The 20116-nt window shown below is 46.3% G+C and overlaps 1 protein-coding gene across 2 annotated transcripts in view; it reads right to left on the minus strand.

Moving 5' to 3' along the window:
* Positions 1-20116, minus strand: part of NEDD9 (neural precursor cell expressed, developmentally down-regulated 9) — a 111532-nt gene that overhangs the window by 22381 nt on the left and 69035 nt on the right. For both annotated transcript variants that reach the window (XM_001514682.6, XM_029052534.2), the window contains exon 2: positions 3130-3579. In XM_001514682.6, the coding sequence (XP_001514732.4) occupies positions 3130-3579 (450 nt within the window). The remainder of the gene's footprint in view (positions 1-3129; positions 3580-20116) is intronic.

Raw genomic sequence — 20116 nt, forward strand, 5'->3', positions numbered from 1 at the left:
CCCTTCTAGAAGGACAGTGATACTCACTTGCCAGGCACTGCCAGAGTGGGCCATAAAGTGCAGTCATCACAACGGGCAAGCGCCTTGGGCATTCACAGAGCTGTTGTCATTACCACACACCTACTAAATGAGGCTGCAGTGGATGGTGAGGTGAGGGCTGGGGGTTGAAGATGGCGGCTGCGGGATAGGAGCGGGATTGGCTCTGTTGGACCGTGAGTTAAGGGAAATGATTTCCCTCTCTCCAGTTTATGATTTTATCAAAGGTCACCCCTAATTAAAAACTCAGCTCCAGGCATTACAGTCCTTGACTCAGAGAGTGGAACTGATCCCCTAGGGGAGAGAGATTCCACCAGGGGCAAAAGGAAGGACTGGGTACTTCGGAAACAAAGATGGAATCATTTCGGACAGCTCCCTGGGATCCAGTGTGCGCCGGGGTTAGGTTAGACTTTCGTTTTACGGCCTCATCCGGGGGTCAGAAAGCATCCAGAATAAGAAGGACCGGGGAAAGCCGAGCGGGTAGGAGTGTAAGCGTGTGTTTATACAGGTGTCTGTATGTGTGCTCAGAGGGTGTGTTTGTGCGCGCATATGTGCCTGTGTGTGTATACGCGCTCTGAAAGGGTGATTAGCTCCTATATATTTCAACCTTAGACTTTAGGAGAATTGAAGCTAAAGTAGACACAGAAGTAGGAGGGGTTGTGAAGTAACTCATTCATTTTAGGGTGGGGTGGATGATTGTTGATTGTTTCTATTAAGTGCTGATTTAATAAATGGTGAGCGAGAGTCCGTGTGGGTGCACGAGGGTGGAGTGGGAGGGACTGGAGATCCCCTAGTGACAAAACCTAACTGAAAGCCCAGATAGCAGGCAGACTTCCTTGCCAGCCCTGACTCATCGGTAGAGGCCTGCTGGCCTGGCTCTGGGAAGCCCAGATTCCTGCCGGAACGTACAGTAATGGGAATATTTAACCTCGTGAAGTCGGAAAGAAAGGGAAAGGCAGACGTACACCTACCTCACTGACCTTTCACCTTGGTGAATTCCTCATTGGACTACCATCACCGCCGCCTTCCATTTCCAGGGGGGTGGTGAGGAAGTCCCCACTATTAGAGTCTGACTGAGGAAACTGAAGCAGGGATAGAAGAAGACCTCTGACCTTCCAGCCAGGCAGGATAGGATTTTTGCTTCCCAAAGCAATGCGACCACTCTTTGACCCTGTCACCCACCCCGGGCGCCTCTGCTCAAGCTCGGCACGAGGCTTCCCACCCACTGGAGAACGTCTGAGCCTTTTCCCCGTCCTCGGGGAAAAGGCTGACAGAGGTTTCACAGCAGCTGCAGTTCTGCAGAAATTTCTAACGGACTCCCAGCAGCCAACGCAGTCTAACGAGCTCCAAAAAAAGGAGGTGGTTTCTCCTTTTGGCGGGCCAAATCAATGATGCATCTCGTTTTCCTGCTGGTAATTCCATCTGCCTTCTTCTTCGCCTTGAAGAAGAAGAATGGGATTGGTGCTACAAAATGAATCCATGTCTCCAGAGAATGAAACTGAAGGATGGAATATCACCTTAAGACGGGCGGGAACTCTACTCCTCGTGAAAGTAAATGGAAGGGCATGAAGCGGTTCAGAGTTTTTCAAAGCTTTCTAAAGACTGGTGACGGAAAAGGTTGAAATCTAAAAAGGAAACATCTGACCTTCCTGCCAAACCAAACGACGATGAAAATTTAGATCCTAGCACCTTGCAGCCAAGCATTTCCTGTTCTCTCACCCTGTCTGCTCCAGACTCGCTCGCATTTTTGAAATTGATTTTAAAGAGCAGACAACCACCGCTAAAGAGGGAGAGGATTTATTTATTTTTCAGCACAGCGTTCAACTTTCCATTCCTCATTGGGAACACAAGCCAGCTGTGACTTTAGTTAGTCTAATAAAAAACCCCTTTTCTTTTCAAAGTATGGATTCCCAGGGATGGGAAGGGGCTTGAAAAGTCAATTAGTGTGGCCCTCTGCCACCAAATAGAAAATAACCAGATCGATGTCTGTGGGAGTCTTATAGGGCTTTAGGGGCTCCACAAATCTATCCTGCCCCTCGTCTGATTAACCCCCTCCTCTAACTCCAGTTTTACCACCCCTTCATCCATCTCACCACTCAGCCTCGGCATTTACATGTCATTTATTTTTCAATTTGCGCTTGTCATTTTTATCGATGTTCACCAACTCTTAACTCTTGCATGCTAGTCATTCTAAGCATGTTCATCTTTCCCATTGAATTACAAACTCCTCAAAGGCAAACTGTGCGTCTTTCGCTTCTTTATATTCCCTAACTGCCCGGAACAATGCAGTGCTTTTGTCTTACCCCTGGTTTTTGTGAGAAAGCGGTAGACACTACTCTGATCGACCCCTCTCTATTATACTCTCCCGAGCGCTTAGTGCAGTGCTTTGCGTCCCGCAAGCGCTCACTAAATATGACTGAATGAGTGACTATTGGATATGGAGAATGGATGCATTAATAGTAGTGTTGAGGTAGTAATGGCAGGAGTATTCATTTATTCAGCACTTACAGTGTGCAGAACATTGCACTAAGCACTGGGGAAGAGTGCACAGACCCCGTACCTCAAGGGGCTCCCAATCTACAAGGTCTCAAAGTTGGTTGGTTCAAGCACCACAGATTGCACTTATTCTCCTCAACATCCAGCCATCCTGCAACACGTGACCCCCCCACCGCCCCCCACCCCGGGCTTAGGGGAACGGAGGGAGAGAGTGTGGCTATCTTCATGCAAACCACTGCCATTAACGCTCAAAAAAGCTCTAGCCTGTGTCCTTCTTAGTGGTCCCTCTTAACCACTGGTGTCTGAGCAAGGCTCACTCAAATGGCAGCGGAGCAGGAAAGGTGCATTTCTGCATTTGCAGAGGCACGAGGTGCAAAGTCAGGTTCGCCCCAAGACCGAGCCCCAGATACCTGCCCAAGTTGGGTTCTGGGTCCCTCTCGGATCAGAAACGAGGAGGAGGGAGATGTATCAGCAGTGATGGGGTGAGCATGGGGCGCAGCCCTGCTTCCTAAGTCTCTGATTCCCAGGTTGGAGACTTCCCCAGCTCCACCTATCACAAGAAGGGGGAAGGTTGCAAAGAAAGTCAAGGTGACTCACCTTTTTACTTAAACTGGAACCGTTCAGGGCCCCCACGGATCTCTGAGCCGAAGGCGGCACCTGGTACACGTCTTGCTCCTGGACTCCGTGACCCGTGGGCACCTGATAAATTCCCTGAGTCTGATAGGAGGAAGGCGGCACTTGGTAGACTGCATCCTGGAGGTTTGTCTGTGAGTTTGGCCCTTGGTAGAGTTTCTGCTGGCCAAAGGCGGGATGCACCAATCTGGAGGAGGGCTGGTCGTGATTCGGAGGGTTCTCCGGCACTGGACCGATCAGAAGCTTGACTCGGTTGCCGGGAACGATGCCTTGCCGACCGTGTAAGGAGCAGAGCCACCATCCCTCCAGGCCTCCAGTGTTTTGCTCGATCACAGTCAAGATGTCTCCCTTGCGGAAGGCCAGCTCCTCGGCACATTCTGGGACGTTGTCGTACAAGGCTCTGGCCATAAGATTCTAGGAGGAATGAGGGAAACAATATCAATACTCGGCACGTACGGCCCTTTCACAGGTGGAAGTGCTGGCTTCCTTGGAAGAAATCAAAAGTTTGAACAACAGCCTGTAAACAAACGATCAAAAACCAAACCCAGCTGATGTCGGTATCCCCTTGGGATAGCTCGAAAAACCTTAAGGTTTCTTTCTTGGGACTGAGGCATTATGAAAATTTCAATTACCACTAAGTTCTTCGATTCTATTATTCTAAATCAAGATTTCGTCTTTCCTTCAAAATAGCCTAGAAAACAAAGCTAAAAGTGCTTCGGGGTCTTGCGTTCTAATCCCGTTTTCACCTCTTGCTTCCTGCGTGACCTTGTGTAAGTCGCTTCACTTCTCTGGGCCTCAATTTCCTCATCTGTAAAATGGGGATTCAATACTCTCCGTCCCTTCCCATTAGACTCTGAACCCTACGGGCGGCCGGGACCGTGTCTGATCTGATTGTATGGTTAACTACCCCAAGGTTCAGCACAGTGCTCGGCACGAACGAAGCACTTACGAATGCCAGAGTGATTACTATTAGTTCTTCAGAATTAGCGTGGTTATCTACGGCTCCACTTAACCACCCTCCATTCAGGGGAGCCAGCAACAATCCTCACTCTGTGGGCAGATAGGACCTTTCTACGCTCTTTCAGTCTCCTACTCACATCTCTCCTCATAGAAAGCAGGTCCATTGTGCCACTTCTGACTTGACTCTCTCCATACACATTTGAGAAATCTGTGCCCGGCTCCTTGCAGAGACCGAATACACTTTCCCTCTTTGTCTGGCACATTCAGTTCTGAGCAGGAGGCCAAGGCAGGCATTCAGTGGAAAGTAGGCAGTATGGGCTCACATTCTTGGAACCTTTTCAAAGGTTCAGAGTATTTAATTTCTTGGCTCCGGTGAGCTTTCTAAGCACATTGGCAGCCATTATCACACGCCCGCCCCCTTCCCAGGACACGTAGCCGGCAGATACACTTATCGGTGCATTTCTAACTCTTGAAAAACCAAAGGTGGCCTCGTAAGTTGTTCTTCTAAAATATCTGGATACATTAATATAACTGCAGGGTTGGTCATTTATTGAACGAAGGGAGGTAACTGGCTTACCTTACCTCACTTAGAGAGGCACTGTGTCTGCCCTGAGCTAATCTGGTAGCAGGGAAAACACTGCATACATATTCTGCCTGTTTTCTAATGGTGCTAGAGTGCTCAGAAGTAATGGTCTGGGGCAACGACGGTGCTCTGCTACAATTCAGTTCCACAGGGCTGAAGTCCGTCGGGTTGTGTTAGTAGGGCAAAAAGCTGAGGTGATCTGATGCTGCAGTTTCAGAGGAGCAGTCCCCAAACTGGAAGCTCTGCTCTCCTGACCCATCTGGGTATTCTGGTCCACAAAAAAAGGGCTGCCTGAGCTTCACATGCCTTTCACTCTCAGTTCTAGCATTTTTATCTTCCCGACGGCACAGGCTCACTTTAATGCAGCTGAGCCAATGGGAGCAGGAGTGTCGGGAGGGCGATCCACTAGGTGTGGGGCTTGGTGGATGGTTGTAGTGCTTGAACTGGGACAGACTGTTCATCCTCGGAGCTCGAGAACCCCAGGCCTGGAGCTTATAGGACAAATGCAGCTGCCCTCCCCCGTGTTCAGCGCTCCACCGGCGCCTAGTTCCTTCCTTGTTGTTTTTGTGTTGTTGTTAATGGCATTTGTTACATGCTTACTATGTGCCAGGCACCGTTCTAAGTGCTAGGGTGGATACAAGCGAATTGGATTGGACACAGTCCCTGTCCCATGTGGGGCTCACAGTCTTCATCCCCACTCTACAGATGAGGTAACTGAGGCCCAGAGAAGTGAAGTGACTTGCCCAAGGTCCCACAGCACACAAGTGACAGAGCGAGGATTAGAGCTCAGGTCCTTCACAGTCCCAGGGCCGTGCTCTATCCACTAGGCCACGTCACCACCATCACGTGTGACTTGACTGGTCACACGAACTCCCTCTAGACTCAGAGCTCCTTGTGGGCAGGGAATAATAAGAATGTTGGTATCTGTTAAGTGCTTACTATGTGCAGAGCACTGTTCTAAGCGTTGGGGTAGATAAAGGGTAATCAGGTTGTCCCCATTTAATCCCCATTTTACAGATGAGGTAACTGAGGCACAGAGAAGTTAAGTGACTTGCCCACAGTCACACAGCTGACAAGTAGCAGAGCCGGGAGTCGAACTCATGACCTCTGACTCCGAAGCCCAGGCTCTTTTCCACTGAGCCACGCTGCTTCCCACATTCTACTGTGGTGTCTACCCCCATTCTACTGTACTGCCCTTGCCCAAGTGCTTAGTACGGCGCCCTGCACACGGGAAACACTCAATACATGTCATTGATTGCCGATGCCCTCTAGCCTACAGCTGAATCAAGCTGGCTTAAGTGTTAAGAAATTCAGTAAAGCTCCATCCACACTTGGGATGCTGAATGAACTCTTTTAGGATGCTATTTAGTACATATTGGTTCAGTGTTCAAAGTCTGGTCAGCAGCATTCTAGAGACTTTGGGGGACAACTTCTTGGTAACAACAACGGGGGACCGATTAAAAATAAAATGTATCCATCAGTGTATATAAAACATCAGCAAGAGAGAGCTTGTGCTGACACAGCACTGCCGTTGGAGGGAAAGGACAACCACCTATTTAAAATTTGGATTTCACTCTGTGGGCAAATTTTCTGAGAACTCAGTTAAACCTCATTTTACTCAGCAACTTTGAATAATAATAGTAATAAATGTGGTATCTGTTAAGTGCTTCCTACGTGCCAATCACTGTACTATGTGCTAAGGTAGATACAAAATAATCAGGTCAGACCCAGTCCCTGTTCCCCATGGGGCTCACAGTCTAAGAAGGAGAAGAAGCATTGTACCCCCATTTTACAGATGAGGAAACTAAGGCACACAGAAGTTGGGTGACTTGCCTATGGTCTCACAATAGTCAAGTGGTGGAGCCAGGATTGCAACCCAGGGCCCCTGACTCCCCTGCCCCTTCCACGAGGCCATGCTGCTTCTCCTGAATCAGTGGTATTTATTGAGCACCTACTGTGGGCAAAACGCTGTACCGAGCTCTTAGGAGAGTACAAAAGAGCCGATAGACACGATCCCTTCCTGCAAGGAGTACAGAGTCGAGTGAAGGAGCCTACAGTACTGGGGAGGAGTTTACGTCAGCCTACAGCAGTTACATTTCCCTTCTGCTTAGAGCACCTTAAAAAACACTCCCATTCTTATCAAGTGGAATGGAAAGAGAAATTCCACAGAGCTGTTCAAGGCAGGACCCTGGCTCAGTGTTGACAATGTTTGTAGGGAGTGGATTTGCTGGTGTTCCATATTTACATGGCGGGGTGGGGAGGCACCCTGAATATCCCTTCATCTCTCCAAAAGTTGGATTGTTCTCCTGTTGTGAATGGTCAAGTAGGAAAGCAGTTTAGAATGAGAAGGCCAGGGATCCCGCACAGCCTTCTAGGGCACAGAGTTGAGAGCTGGGTAATTAAATGGGCTAAAAGAAGCAAAAAGAGGAATGGAAGACAGTAGAGGGCTGCTGACTACAGAGAAAAATCAGAATAAATTAAGGAAATGCATTTGAAATGCCCTACACTGAACCAAAGCGGTGAACCATGCTCTGATTATTACTGATAGAAATTCCCATGTGAAAGTTTCTCTGGTGGTTTATTGTCTCCGTCCTAGTAACCTTCTCACCACCTGGTAGAGGGACTGCTAATGGTTCTTGGGCCCGCCACAAGTACTTCACTGCAAATACTTTCAGACCTCCATTGTCAGTGTTAACTGAGGCACCAGCGGGTGAGTTATCCTAATTGGTTGGCCATTATTTCCCAGTAGTCTTCCCAGACGGCTTTTGGAGATTAGCAATTGGAGAGTGGCTGTCAGATTCAGGAGTCTCTAGGCCAGCAGGATACCTATTCACACAAGATGAATATTCTCAGCTAAAGTTGAGCAGTGTCAAGGGTTTACTGGCCAGAATAAGTGAAAGGATTGACAAACAGCAAATTCACTACAGATAATGTGCCAGAGTACCCATTTTCAAACACCCAGCAAGCAATTTACTCACACAGTCCTCCCTGACCTAGAACTACCTTCCCCCCTGAAATCCACCAGATCGCAGTCCTTCCCAATTTCAAAAGCTTTCCCTGAATTCTGCCTCCTCCAACAAGCCTTCCCTGACTAATTAACCAACACCCCAAGTTGTATCAACCCAACAACTGCTTCTAAAAATGTATTCATTTCTATCCATCATCAGCCCTTGTGTATCGTTTTTATGATATTTAAGTGCTCACTATGTCAGGCACCATACTAAGCACTGGGATGCACATGAGATAATCAGGTGAGACACAGTCCCTGTCCCACATAGGGCTCACAATCTTAATCCCCATTTTACAGATGAGGTAACCGGGGCACTGAGCGGTTAAGCGTCTCGCCCAAGGTCACACAGTAGATAAGTGGCCGAGCCGGGTCCTCTGACTCCCAGGCCCATGCTCTCTTCACTAGGCCATGCTGCATATTCAATTAAATATTCAATTGATTTATTCAGATTCCACTGCTTGTAAATATGTTTATATCTGTCTTCCATGTCTGTTAATCAATCTGTCATTTAGTAAATAGTATTTAGTATTTACTGCATTCAGAACATTGTATCAAGCATCTGGGAGACTACAGTCCAACAAAATTGGTAGGCATGTTCCCTGCCCACAGAGGGGGCTTACAGTCTTGTCTAGTCTCAATCCAGTCAAGTCTCAGTCAATCAGTCAGTGGTATTTACTGAGCACTGCTGAGCACTGAACTAAACACTTGTGAAGCCTGGAGTTTGGTAGGCATGATCCCTGCCCTCAAGGAGCTTAGGATCTAAAGTAAGTTCCTTGTGAGCAATAACATATCTTGTGTTTTTTGGTGTACTTTCCCAACTGCTCAGTACAGTGCACTGCAGTCAGTAGGTGTTCACTAAACACCATTACTATTACAACTTTTACTAACACTCACCATATTGGTATTTATGACTACCTCCTGAAGAGCTGGGATTTCCCTCTAACTTCTCAAAACATTTACCAATGCGCATGAGTTAAGCTTTCCGCTGTTAGGAAACGGGGTCAACTGATAAATGAGGACATTGAGAAAGCACCACAAAAAGCAATTATCCAAGGTCAAATGGGAGGCAGTTTCTGCCAAGGTTTCCAGTCCTCTAACCCAGAGAAAAACAGAGTAACAACAAATAAAGCTCACACTAAAAGTCAAAGTCTGGAGTCTTCTGGAGCTCCAGGTTATTTGGTTGAATAACCAACCGTTCTGGCTCGATGGAGATTCCATCTCTCCTGCACCAAGCCAAAAAGGCTCGATCCTGTTGGCTTTGAAAGTGCTCCAGCCCGCAGGAAATGTGTTTGTTTCCTGCTTTCTTCCAGGCACTACATCCCTGGAAGCCTTTGGGAGACCAGAGAGGTAAACAAGGCGGGAGACCAGGAAGGGCAGGAATCACCAGCCAACCAAACAAACAAAAAAACCCACTTCAAATCCTCTTTGAAAAGGCTTCCTATGTTTATTTTTGTGATTTTTGACAGTTTGTACCAGAGGGCTGCTCAGTTTGCTTTGTCTAAGATTTTACACTGAAAACCCCACCCACACACGGCCCCGGAGAACCGTCGACCGGGGCTTCAACTTCAGGTAGGTAGACTGGCATGAAGGGAACTGAAGCTTGCTCAACGATCTGCAATGATCTATTAAAGAGGGGGACAAAATATAGCACAACTTTATATGTGCCTCAGTTTCCTCAACTGTGAACTGGGGATTAAGCACCTGTTCTCCCTCTTACTTAAACTGTGAGTCCCATTTAGGACAGGGACTGTGTCCAACTACTTAACTTGCACCTACCCCAGCACTTAGAACAGTGTTTGACACACAGGTAGTGTGTCAGTAAATACCATAAAAAAGCACTAAAGCATTAAAGCACTTTCTAGGTGCCAAATACTGTGCTAAAACACACAGGGCTCACAATCTAGGTGGAAGAGAGAGTGGATATCTCATTTCCATTTTATAACTGAGGGAACAGAAAAGTTAAGTGACTTGCCAAAGGTCACACTTCAGACCAATGGCAAAACTGGGATTAAAAATCAGTTCTTTCCACTGAGCCTCAAGCATGGAGAATTTTTATACAGAGCCTTTGTCAAAGGGTCGGGAGAAGGGCTAAAGTGAATGCAACACCAACTCAACTTTGTCACCGCTAGGTTAGGGCAACAAGACCCATTTACCTAAGAACCCTAGAACACAGGGAATTCCTATACGGAGAAGGGTACAACTCCCCTCGCGGTCCATAAATGCTGTCTAGAAAGAGTCATCCAGGGAATCTGACAGAGAGCTCAGCAGTTTGGAATTGGCAGTTCTCTAGCATTCCCTTATCTAGATGATAAGCAGGTCAACAAACAAGCAAACAAACATGGGATAAGGTAACAATGGTAAGTCTATACCCAGTTAAATGATTTGTCTAGAGAGGTTTACCAGTGAAAGGACAAAGGCTTAGAGATGCTTTTTGGAGTGCCCAGCTAGAGCAATAAAACACGGGGATTATAAAGTCTCCTTTTCAAATGAATTAATCTAGCCATACCCCATCACTAACAATGCCAAAACATTTTACCCGCGGGGCAACATTACTTAGACGAATGCCTCGAGAAGCCAGAATTAAGAATGTTTCAGTTCAAAGAGCTTTATCGAGGAAAAGCTGGGGTTGACCCAGCAAACTTTGGAGGCGACAGGGCAAGGGGGTGGGTCTTAGAATCCTGGTTAACAGGAATATCCTTAAGGCCATTTTCCTGGCACAGAATGAAAGGAAAAGACACTGTGAAGGGGAGGCAGTTAAAACATTTTATTCAAAGACCCTTGAACAACTAGGATTTAATGCATAACTTGCACTATATATGTGGTGGATAACTTGGTTAACTGTTAGCCCGAGTTGTTTGATCAGTCAGTCATCAGTGGTATTGAGTGTTTACTGTGTGCAGAGCACTGTACTAAGCATTTGGAACAGTACAATACCACAGTTCCCTGCCCACAAGGAGCTTACAGTCTGGTCTAGTTGGTTTTTTTAATGATATTTGTTAAACACTTACTTTACCATGTGTCAAGTACTGGGGTAAATGCAAGTTAATCAGGCCAGAAACAGACCTGTTCCCCATGGGGGCTTTAAGTCAAGTAATCATCAATCAATCGATGCTATTTATTGAGCAGTTACTATGTGAAGAGCACCATACTAAGTCCTTGGGAGAGTACAATACAGTAGAATTAGCAGTCCTGTTCCCAGCCCCATAATGAGTTTGCAGGAGGGAGAACAGGTATCGAATCCCTATTTTACAGTTTAGGAAACTGAGGCACAGAAAAGTTAAGCAACTTCCCAAGGTCACCCAGCAGGAGAGTGGAGGAACCGGGATTAGAATCCAGGTGCTCCGATCCCGGGGCCGTGCTTTATCCATTAGGCCATGCTGCTCTTCGGCTGTTGTCCCGGATGGGGACAGTACGAGCAGACCGAACCACATGACACGATGCTCCCTTCCATCCCCAAAGCTTTAAAAGCTGAGGGAGGCGGTTGGCAAGCAGCAGGAGAGGTAATGGCCATCGGTGCCTATCTCTTCTGATCAACAAACTCTGGGAATGACGTGGGTGGGAATATGGTTGTACCGAGTGTACATAACCATGAAGCAAACAGGAAAGCCAAGAGGGAAATAGCAACTGACCAACTGAGAAAGATTAAATATAATAGCCTATTTAAAGAGGCTTGACATTTTTAAATTAAATGTAGCCAGCTATATTGGAGTGTTGGATGACAAGCCAACATTCAAATCCCACTTCAGAGGGGGAAAAAAAAAGTGTTTGGTTTCTGCTGTTTGCTTGGTGTCCAAGTTACCACTTTGGATTCAGGAGAAAATACAATACAGCAAGTAGAATCAGTGTACGTTGTGTAGGACATGTGACTCACTATTTTTTTTTTTTTTTGCTATCAGCATTCACAGAATAACCGCAACTGCCAAGGAAACGATCTCTGTTTTTTCAACTAAAGAGAGGTATGACAAATTTCCATGACCGTACGTGCTCCTCGACATAGAAATCGAATCAAGAAAGTATATTTGGCCTCTTGCCCCATCAAGTGACGCTAATTCTTCTGGATTTGCTTTTGTCATCAATCGTGGAAGGTTGTGATGACTTGTCTATTCCTATTGCTATTTTTATCTTTCTAGTTTTACCTTCCTAGAGCCCACACTTAGGCAACAATTCAGCCAGTGAACGTGTCCAGTCGTCTAATGCTAACTTCAATGCGGGCCTAGTCTGGGTGACACCCCACTTTGATCAGGCTACTCACTCACAGTACACATGTACATAACCCTGAGAGACACTCAAGGAGGAAGGTATATTTGCCAGAGAAATCATGAATTTGGCTGAGTTTCAAGGGTTCAGTACTTGGATCTGTGATCTATGGGCATTTGATATTCACCCTACAGCCTTTATGTATATATATCACATAAATGATTTATTTTCATATTACTGTCTGTCTCCCCCTCTAGACTATGAGTTCATTTATCTCTTGGTATTTGTTTAGTGCTTACTATGCTGGTCTAAGTGCTGGGGTAGATACAAGTTAGGTCGGAGACGGTCCCTGTCCCACATGGGGCTCCCAGTCTAAGAAGGAGGGAGAACAGGTATTGAATCCTCATTCTGCAGTTGAGGCAACTGAGGCACGGAGAAGTTCAGTGACTTGCCCAAGGTCACACAGCAGGTCAGTGGCAGAGTCAGGGTCCCCTGGCTCCGGTCTCAGGCCTTTCTCCTAGGCTATGCTGCATGAGAGTCATTTTCAAAACTAATTTTGTTTTATATCAATCATCAATGGAAATAATTACCAGTGATGATTATTATTACCAAAACCCATGCTGGAAGATTAACTTTAATACTACGGGGAAATAAAGAGGTAGCATTGCCCTGAGTTAAACATCCTTTCCTTTCGGGTCAGTCAGTCTCCAGCTCCTAGCCACTGGCTTCAAGGCTCTCAATCAGCTGCCTCCCTTTGAACTACGCGCTTGCTTCTCTCACTACATCCCAGCTGATGTATTTCACTCTTCCCAAACTGTCCCATCTCCATCCCTGCTGATTCCCCTCCTCAAGTGCTCCACCCCAAGCCCCTTTCCCCAGTTAGGGCCCTGAGGGTTCAAGCTTAAATATCAAATTCCTTGGTAATTCTGTATAATTCTGAGGGAGATCTGAGGCCTTATAGTGAGATCTGAGAGGAGTTATCAAGCAGCAAGACCTAGTGGATAAAGCATGGGCCTGGGAGTCAGACGGACCTGAGTTCTAATCCTGGCTCCACCACTTGCCTGCTGTGTGACCTTGGGCAAGTCACTTCACTCTCTGGGCCTCAGTTACCTCATCTGTAAAATGGGGATTAAGACTGTGAGCCCCATGTGGGACAATCTGATTACCTTCTATCTACCCCAGGATTTAGAACAGTGCTGGGCACATAGTAAGCGCTTAACAAATACCATAAGTATTATTATTATTACATGTCTTTACATCCTCCTACCTGTAATTCATTTCATAGTCTGAGTTCCCCTATAGATTATCAGCTCCTTAGGGGCAAAGATTATGTCTACTAAATCTACTGTACTCTCCCAAATGCTAGGACAGTGCCCATTACAAGCTGTCGATAAATAGTCTTGATTGATTGATTGAACAGTTTCATTTTCAGAGCAAGGTCGCCAGGAATTGGATGCATTTGGTCCCTGATTTGCGAGATGTAAGGTGTAGAATCAGTTTTCCTAGAACTCAGGAGTTGCCTTCCAAAAGAACCCCTTGTTAAGGAAAACTCAGACGGTAGCATTGATGCTCTGACAGATGACAATAATAATAATAATTACGGTATTTTTTAAGTGCTTAGTTTGTGCACGACCCTAAACTAAGCACTGGGGTAGATAGAAGCAAATCGGGTTGGACACACGTGGGACCCACAGTCTCAATCCCTATTTTACGGATGAGGTAACTGAAGCCCAGAGAAATGAAGTGACTTGCCCAAGGTCACACAGCAGACAAATGCCATGCGCACACGGACAGCCGGTTCTTTTGAACTCTCGTCACCTTCTACCCCGACTGGTGTGTGTGGTCAGAGAAACGTCCCCTAATTCTCCCATCTATCCACGGGGAAAGTACTCGTTCTAGGAGAATGGACCTTCCTCGGAGAAGGGAACGAAGCAGAAGCTGAGGAAGAGGAGTCCTGAGAAATAAACAGCAAACTGTCCGAGAAATCCGAAACCCCCAGGTAATGGTGATGGTCGTTTGCTCTTTCTCCTTGAGAATCTGCTACCTAACCTTGCTTGACGGCCAATAAAGCAACCATTTGACTTCCAGCCAATGCCACCATATCTGACCTTAAAAGGGGTCATCAATTCCCTTAGGGACCAAACTTAAATCTCAAATTCCTTTGCAATTTGTATAATTCTGAGATCTGCTGCCTTACAGCGAGCTCTAAGATCATAACCCAGCTGAGAGACCCCACACAGACCCCTCTGTGGCATGTCGTTGAATAAGAAAGTGCTTTTCTCTGGTAGAAGCAGCATGGTCGAGTGGAAGGAGCCACTGAGAGTCAGATGATCTGGGCTTGAATCCCAGCTCTATCACCTGCTAGCTGTGTGACCTTGGGCAAGTCACTTAAGATCTCTGGGCCTCAATCTTCTCATCTGTGAAATGGGGATTCAGTGCCTGTTCTCTTTCCCTTTTAAACTGTGATCCCCAAGTGGGACAGGGACTGTGTCTGTTATCTTGTATGCACCCAGCACTTAGTACAGTGCTTCACACATAAACAGCATTCAACAAATATCACAATTAAATAATTTGAATTGGAGATCAGGGCCCGGCACATGAAAAACTCAAATCAAGCTGTTCTGTGGGGTCTCTGTGATCTTTGAGTCATAGTAGAGAGAACCATTAAAACCACCAAAAGATTCATTCTGAATCAGAGAGAGACAACGGCGTACGGTGGGAAAGAACAGGACCCTGAAAACTTGCACTGAGGTTCTTGTCCGGCTCCACCAATGATTAGCAATAGGGGCCATGGGCGTGTCACCACCCCTCCGAAACCCCTATCTAAGCATCAGTAAAATGGACATAGTAATGCCTGTTTCGGGGTCATTGTGGAGAGGACAGATTACCACGTGAAGCAGAAGAAAGCCACACTAGAAAAAGGCCTTGTGATTAGTCATTACTATTACGAGCTCATGGAGCCCTAGATCACGAACTGAACTCCTCCTCCAACTAAAACAAAAATCTCCAGAGGAAAGCAAGCAACCAAAATCCTTGGAGCGAAATGATCTCATCAGGTTTCCACCTGCCACACCAAAAAAACAGGCCGCTCTGAGAACCTAACTTCTTCCCCTCAAGCAACAAATACAGTAAGTTGCGCCTGTAATTAAGATCTTAATGAAAGGAGATTCAAAGCTAGCGCTGAAGGCTACGAAGAACTAAATTACTCTACCGGAATGGGGTGTATTTAGCAATTTTAAATGTTACAGCCTGTCTGATCATCATCGTGATCAACAAGCAGTTGCTGAACGCTTACAGCATCCACAGTCTGTTCTAAGTACTAGAGGCCCACTTTAAAGGTCAGGTGGCCAGTGGTCCAGTTCTGAACCACTGATGTGGTTGTTTTTCAGCTGGCCTGTTTCCCATCACTGTGGATACAACACTGGAGTGCTTTTTGTCCAGTATGTTTTTTATTTTCAGTGCCCAAGCCTCCCTGCAGCTCAACTCTGGCCGCCCAGTTCTACGGCTTGGGAGCGGAGCCCATGTTCAGAGGGATCTGGACAGAGAATGCAAAGACTCTGGAGGTACTGGTCAGTCTGGTGTCCTTCCGGAGAAACACTAAGTTCACGAATCCTTGGATCTACTTCTGCAAAATGGGGTGCGTGATCAGTCGATCAATCATACTTATTGAGCATTTACTATGTGCAGAGCACTGTGCTAAGCGCTTGGGAGAGCGCAATACAACAGAATTAGCAGACATGCTCCCTGCCCATAACAAGCTTACAGTCTAGAGGGGAAGACAGACAATAGGAATAAGTAATTTAGAATATATGATTTTTAAGATACGTACATAAGTGCTGAGGGGTTGGGGGCGGGGCAGATATCAAATGTCCCAAGGTCACAGATCCAAGTGCTTAGACGATGCAGAAGGGAAAGCGAGCCGGGAAAATGGGGGCTTAATCGGAGAAGGCCTCTTGGAGAAAGTGTGTCCTGATGTATGCGCAGTGTATGAACACTGCGTTGTGCTGCTGGTTCGGTGTAACGCATGCGACGTCATACGTGTCTGCACATCTAGTACCTACGAGGGCTACTTAAAGTCCATTCCCGCCATTCTTGGAAAATCCTAAGCTGCACGGCTTAGTGGAAAGAGCATGGGCCTGGGAGTCAAAGGACCTGGATTCACACACACTGCCTGCTGAGGGACCTTGGTTATGTCATTTTACTTTTCCGGGCTTCGGTCTCCTCATCCGTAAGACGGGGATGTAGTGCCTGTTCTCCCTCCCTCTTAGTCTGGGAGCCCGGTGAGGGATAGAGACTGTATCTGACCCGATAATCTTGTATCGATCCCACTGCTTGGTTCATCGCTTAGCACCTAGAAAGTGCTAAACTTACCATTATTATTGATCTAAAGCAAAGTCAAAAAATACCATGGATTGACTTACTGTCTGAGTCACTAACAAAGTGAAGTGCACATGAGAGGGATACTTGCAACATAAAGCAGAGATCCCAAACCATTCAAGAACAAATGTGTTAGATAACTTCATGTCAAGGGCATGTAGGAAAATCCCAGTTGAGTTATTTTAGGCATTTTAAGCTTAAAAATTTGCAGTTAAATGAAACAATCCTAACAGCCACCCAAGAAAGAGCTCATACTGCAGGACCTCCTGCCCAAACTGGAGCATTTTATGGGACTTGAGCTTTGGAAGAAAAAGAAACAGGTTGATTAAGTCCTCTGGATAGTCACAGCCTACGAACCCAGATTGAAGGGATGACATTCACTGAGAGGGAATATTTATTCCCAGGACACTGTGGCATTTGACCAAGTCATTGTTTAGGGATGATTCACAAGGGCTGTTCCCACTGAAATTCCAACTTCATAGTGAATGGAGGCGTTTAGGGAAAGGTCCCTGATGGGTTGATTAAATTCTTACCTCGCCTTCCTTTTTCAAGGCGTGCTGATCCAATTTAGCTCTATGAATGAGCCGGGGAAGAAAATCAATAAATAAGGATCTCTGTTTTATTACAGGATACAAGGGAAGAATGAAACTTTCAAAAACCATGGAACGGCTGTTTGGCGAACTGCACTGCCGTGTTAGCTGCTCTTCCCACTCATTGCCTGGTAAATTTCAGGTCACACCCAGATGTATTAAGAAAATAGAAACTCCTTAAGAAATTAAGGTCATTTCCCTGCTGCACAATAGAATTGCTCTGTAAGATTGGAAGACAATGGGTAGGCTGAACAGTTTAAAATCACGAAAGAACCTTTATTTATGATGAGAGTTTTAAATGCGCGGCATGTTTTCTGCTTACTGCTCTTTAGTGGGTTATGCGTTTGGTATCTGCTTTCGTTAATATGGAGGTTTCATCCAGAAAATTTTTTCATCCAGAAAATCAGTGGAAAAAATGGTAGTAACATGGCTATTTCCTTCTCACCTAGGTCGCTAATAATAGAAGTGGGACAACCGACTAAATTCCCGACCTCAATGGTTTGCATAACTGGATGAAATCCCTACTGAGAATCTGGAAAGAGAGGAGAGAAGAGAACCCAAAGGTCTTTTTCAAAGGAAAAAAAAAGGTCAGTCCCCAAATTCCTCTGGTGATTGAGAAGTATCTGACTGAATTCTATGTGTGCATTTATTGATCAGGTTTTTTTTAGAGTTGTGAACTGGTCTTTCTGGTTTCGATGGGAAGCAGAAGCCACAAAGTTTCTTGACCGGAAGCCGGAAGTCCAAGAAATCCCATGAGTCTAATTTAGCAAATGTTCACCTGGATTTATACCAGGCATGTTTTGCCCGGGAAATGTCCAAATTGGTCCATCTTTTATGTCTAGACTGAATGCTGTTTGGCTAATCTCGTTAAGATAGACTTTGCCGTTACCATTAATGGTGTTTTCTGTAGAAGATGATCTTCCTAAAGAAAGCAGGAAAAGGCCCAACACCCACCTGTTTGTAAGGTGGCCAGTAAAAATGTCACATCCTGATCAGGGGCAAGGGTTTCTCCGGTCTTGTCAGTAGCGATGGTTGCTTGGCTGAAGCTCATAGTTCTTATTTACTCCGTGTCTATACCTTAACAACCACAGGGAGAACTCTGGAATGCTTGGAGTAAACAAAATGGCCGGGATTTGGGTTGGCACAGAACAAACAGTCCTTTTACCCATTCTGTGGCAGAGCCATTTGCAGTCATTCGTCGTCTAGGATACACGCAGCTTTTCTCAAGTATTTGGAATTGGAAATATAGTATTTCTTCCCAGTAACAGTATTTTGTTTGACTTGGCCAACAGGCCCCGCAATTAAGCCTATATGTTACTGCACAGCAGTGCCACAGTCCTGGTGGCAAGCATCGCAAACCAATTTGTTTAGGGTTTTTTAAGCCCCACACATCACTTTAAAATAGATCACCAAGACTTCATACTTAACATTTGCGTCACTCTATTTGGCTGAAATGAAGTGAGGGGATGGGCATTCCACCTTTGTGGTCCTTTCTCCTCCTTTTTATCTGCTCTGTATGCTCAATGATCTGGATTTCCTAGGAGTAGGTAATAATAATGATACCTGTGTTTTTTGACAAACACTTAATATGTGCCAAATACCGTGCTAACCCTTGGGTTGGACTCGGCCCCTACCCCTCATTGGACTCCCAGTCTACTAGGGAGGGAGAATGGGAACTGAATCCCCATTTTACAGATGGAGAAAGTGGGGCACAGGGAAGTTAAGTGACATGGCCAAGGTCACACGGCAAATAGTATAGGTGGGATTAGAACCTAGGTCTCCTGACTATTTGGGGCTAGACACCTTCGTCCCGAGCAGTGTTTGGTGTGGTGTGTGTGTGTGTTTGTGTGTGTGGAGCGGGGGAGTGAGAGCGGTGAATTCCAAAGGTGCAAACCTAGCCTTCTGGCAAACAGGCCACCACCTGATCTTCATTTCAGGAAACTGAAAATTTGGTGATACTCGAGCATCACTTTAGAAAAGCACACCATTATACCGTATACTGGCACTTTGTACCGTATCCTCCGTTTAAGACTATCACAGGATACAAATTAGTTTGTACTTGCTAAAATACTGGGTGTCCTACCTCGCATTCAGTGAGACTTGACTACAGCAGGCCAGTTCAGACAAGTAATCTATGCAGGTTAGAGAATATCATTTAGGGGTGATTGAGTTGGGTAGGGAGTGGAGAAAAACAGTGGTCATTTGGGAGGGCAGAGGTGATGAGGAGAAGGAGCCGCTTTGGGGGTTTCAGGCAAACTGGAGAGGACAGGGAGGAAGTTTTAATGGATAGGGAGGACTCCTCGGAGGGAAGCACAGACTCAGAGAGAAGAGATCACATGATGGAGACAGTGGGGCAATGACCTGCCCATGGGGGATTATCCAAGACAGACCCCTACCCGATCCTCGTTCTAGAACTGATTCCAGCTAAGACCTTGGCACCTACCCTTGTCTGGGGAAAGCAGGCCACTCACTCAGGAGCCTGTAGGTTTCTCTTCTCAGGTGCAAGGACACATATGTAATCATGATAGTATTTGTTAAATTCTTACACTGTGCCAGGCGCTGTACTAAGCACTGGAGTGGATACAAACAAATCGAGTTGGACCCAGTCCCTGTCCCATGCGGGGCTAACAGTCTCAATCCCCATTTTACAGGTGTGGTAACCGAGGCCCAGAGAAGCGAGGTGACTCACCCAAGGTCACACAGCAGACGATTGGTGGAGGCGGGATTAGAACCCATGAGCTTCTGACTCCCAGGCCTGTGGTCTATCCACTAGACCGTGCTGCTTCTGATAGCAGCAAAGCCACTCCCGCACACCCCCATCCTCTCCTACCCTCAAAATAAGCATACGAATTAATTTCAACCTGAGCCTGGCTTCAAATGGCGGGGGTGGGGAACGAGGGGCCGGGGCACCAGCCTGGCTGACTTCTGGAGGGCCCAGTGGACACAGATTGTGGGCAAGGTGTGACCCGTGCTGAACTCAGCATCTTCGGAGCGATACGGTCCTGCCGCAGAGGCAAAAGGAGAGGCAAAACTGGAGTGGAGATTATCAGAACGTATATTGCAAGGGCCTGGGGAGAAGCGGGTAGGGGAAAACCCAGAGCAAACTAGTATTGAAGGGGCATAGAGAACTGAAAGAGGTCAGAAGGGCAGAGATCTACAGTGAGTTTATAAAGGAACTAGAGAATAAAAGAGAGGTTTTTAATAGAGGACCCCATGATGCAGACAGGAAGTCAC

Source organism: Ornithorhynchus anatinus, chromosome X2 (assembly GCF_004115215.2).
Source record: "Ornithorhynchus anatinus isolate Pmale09 chromosome X2, mOrnAna1.pri.v4, whole genome shotgun sequence".
NCBI classification, from domain to species: domain Eukaryota; kingdom Metazoa; phylum Chordata; class Mammalia; order Monotremata; family Ornithorhynchidae; genus Ornithorhynchus; species Ornithorhynchus anatinus.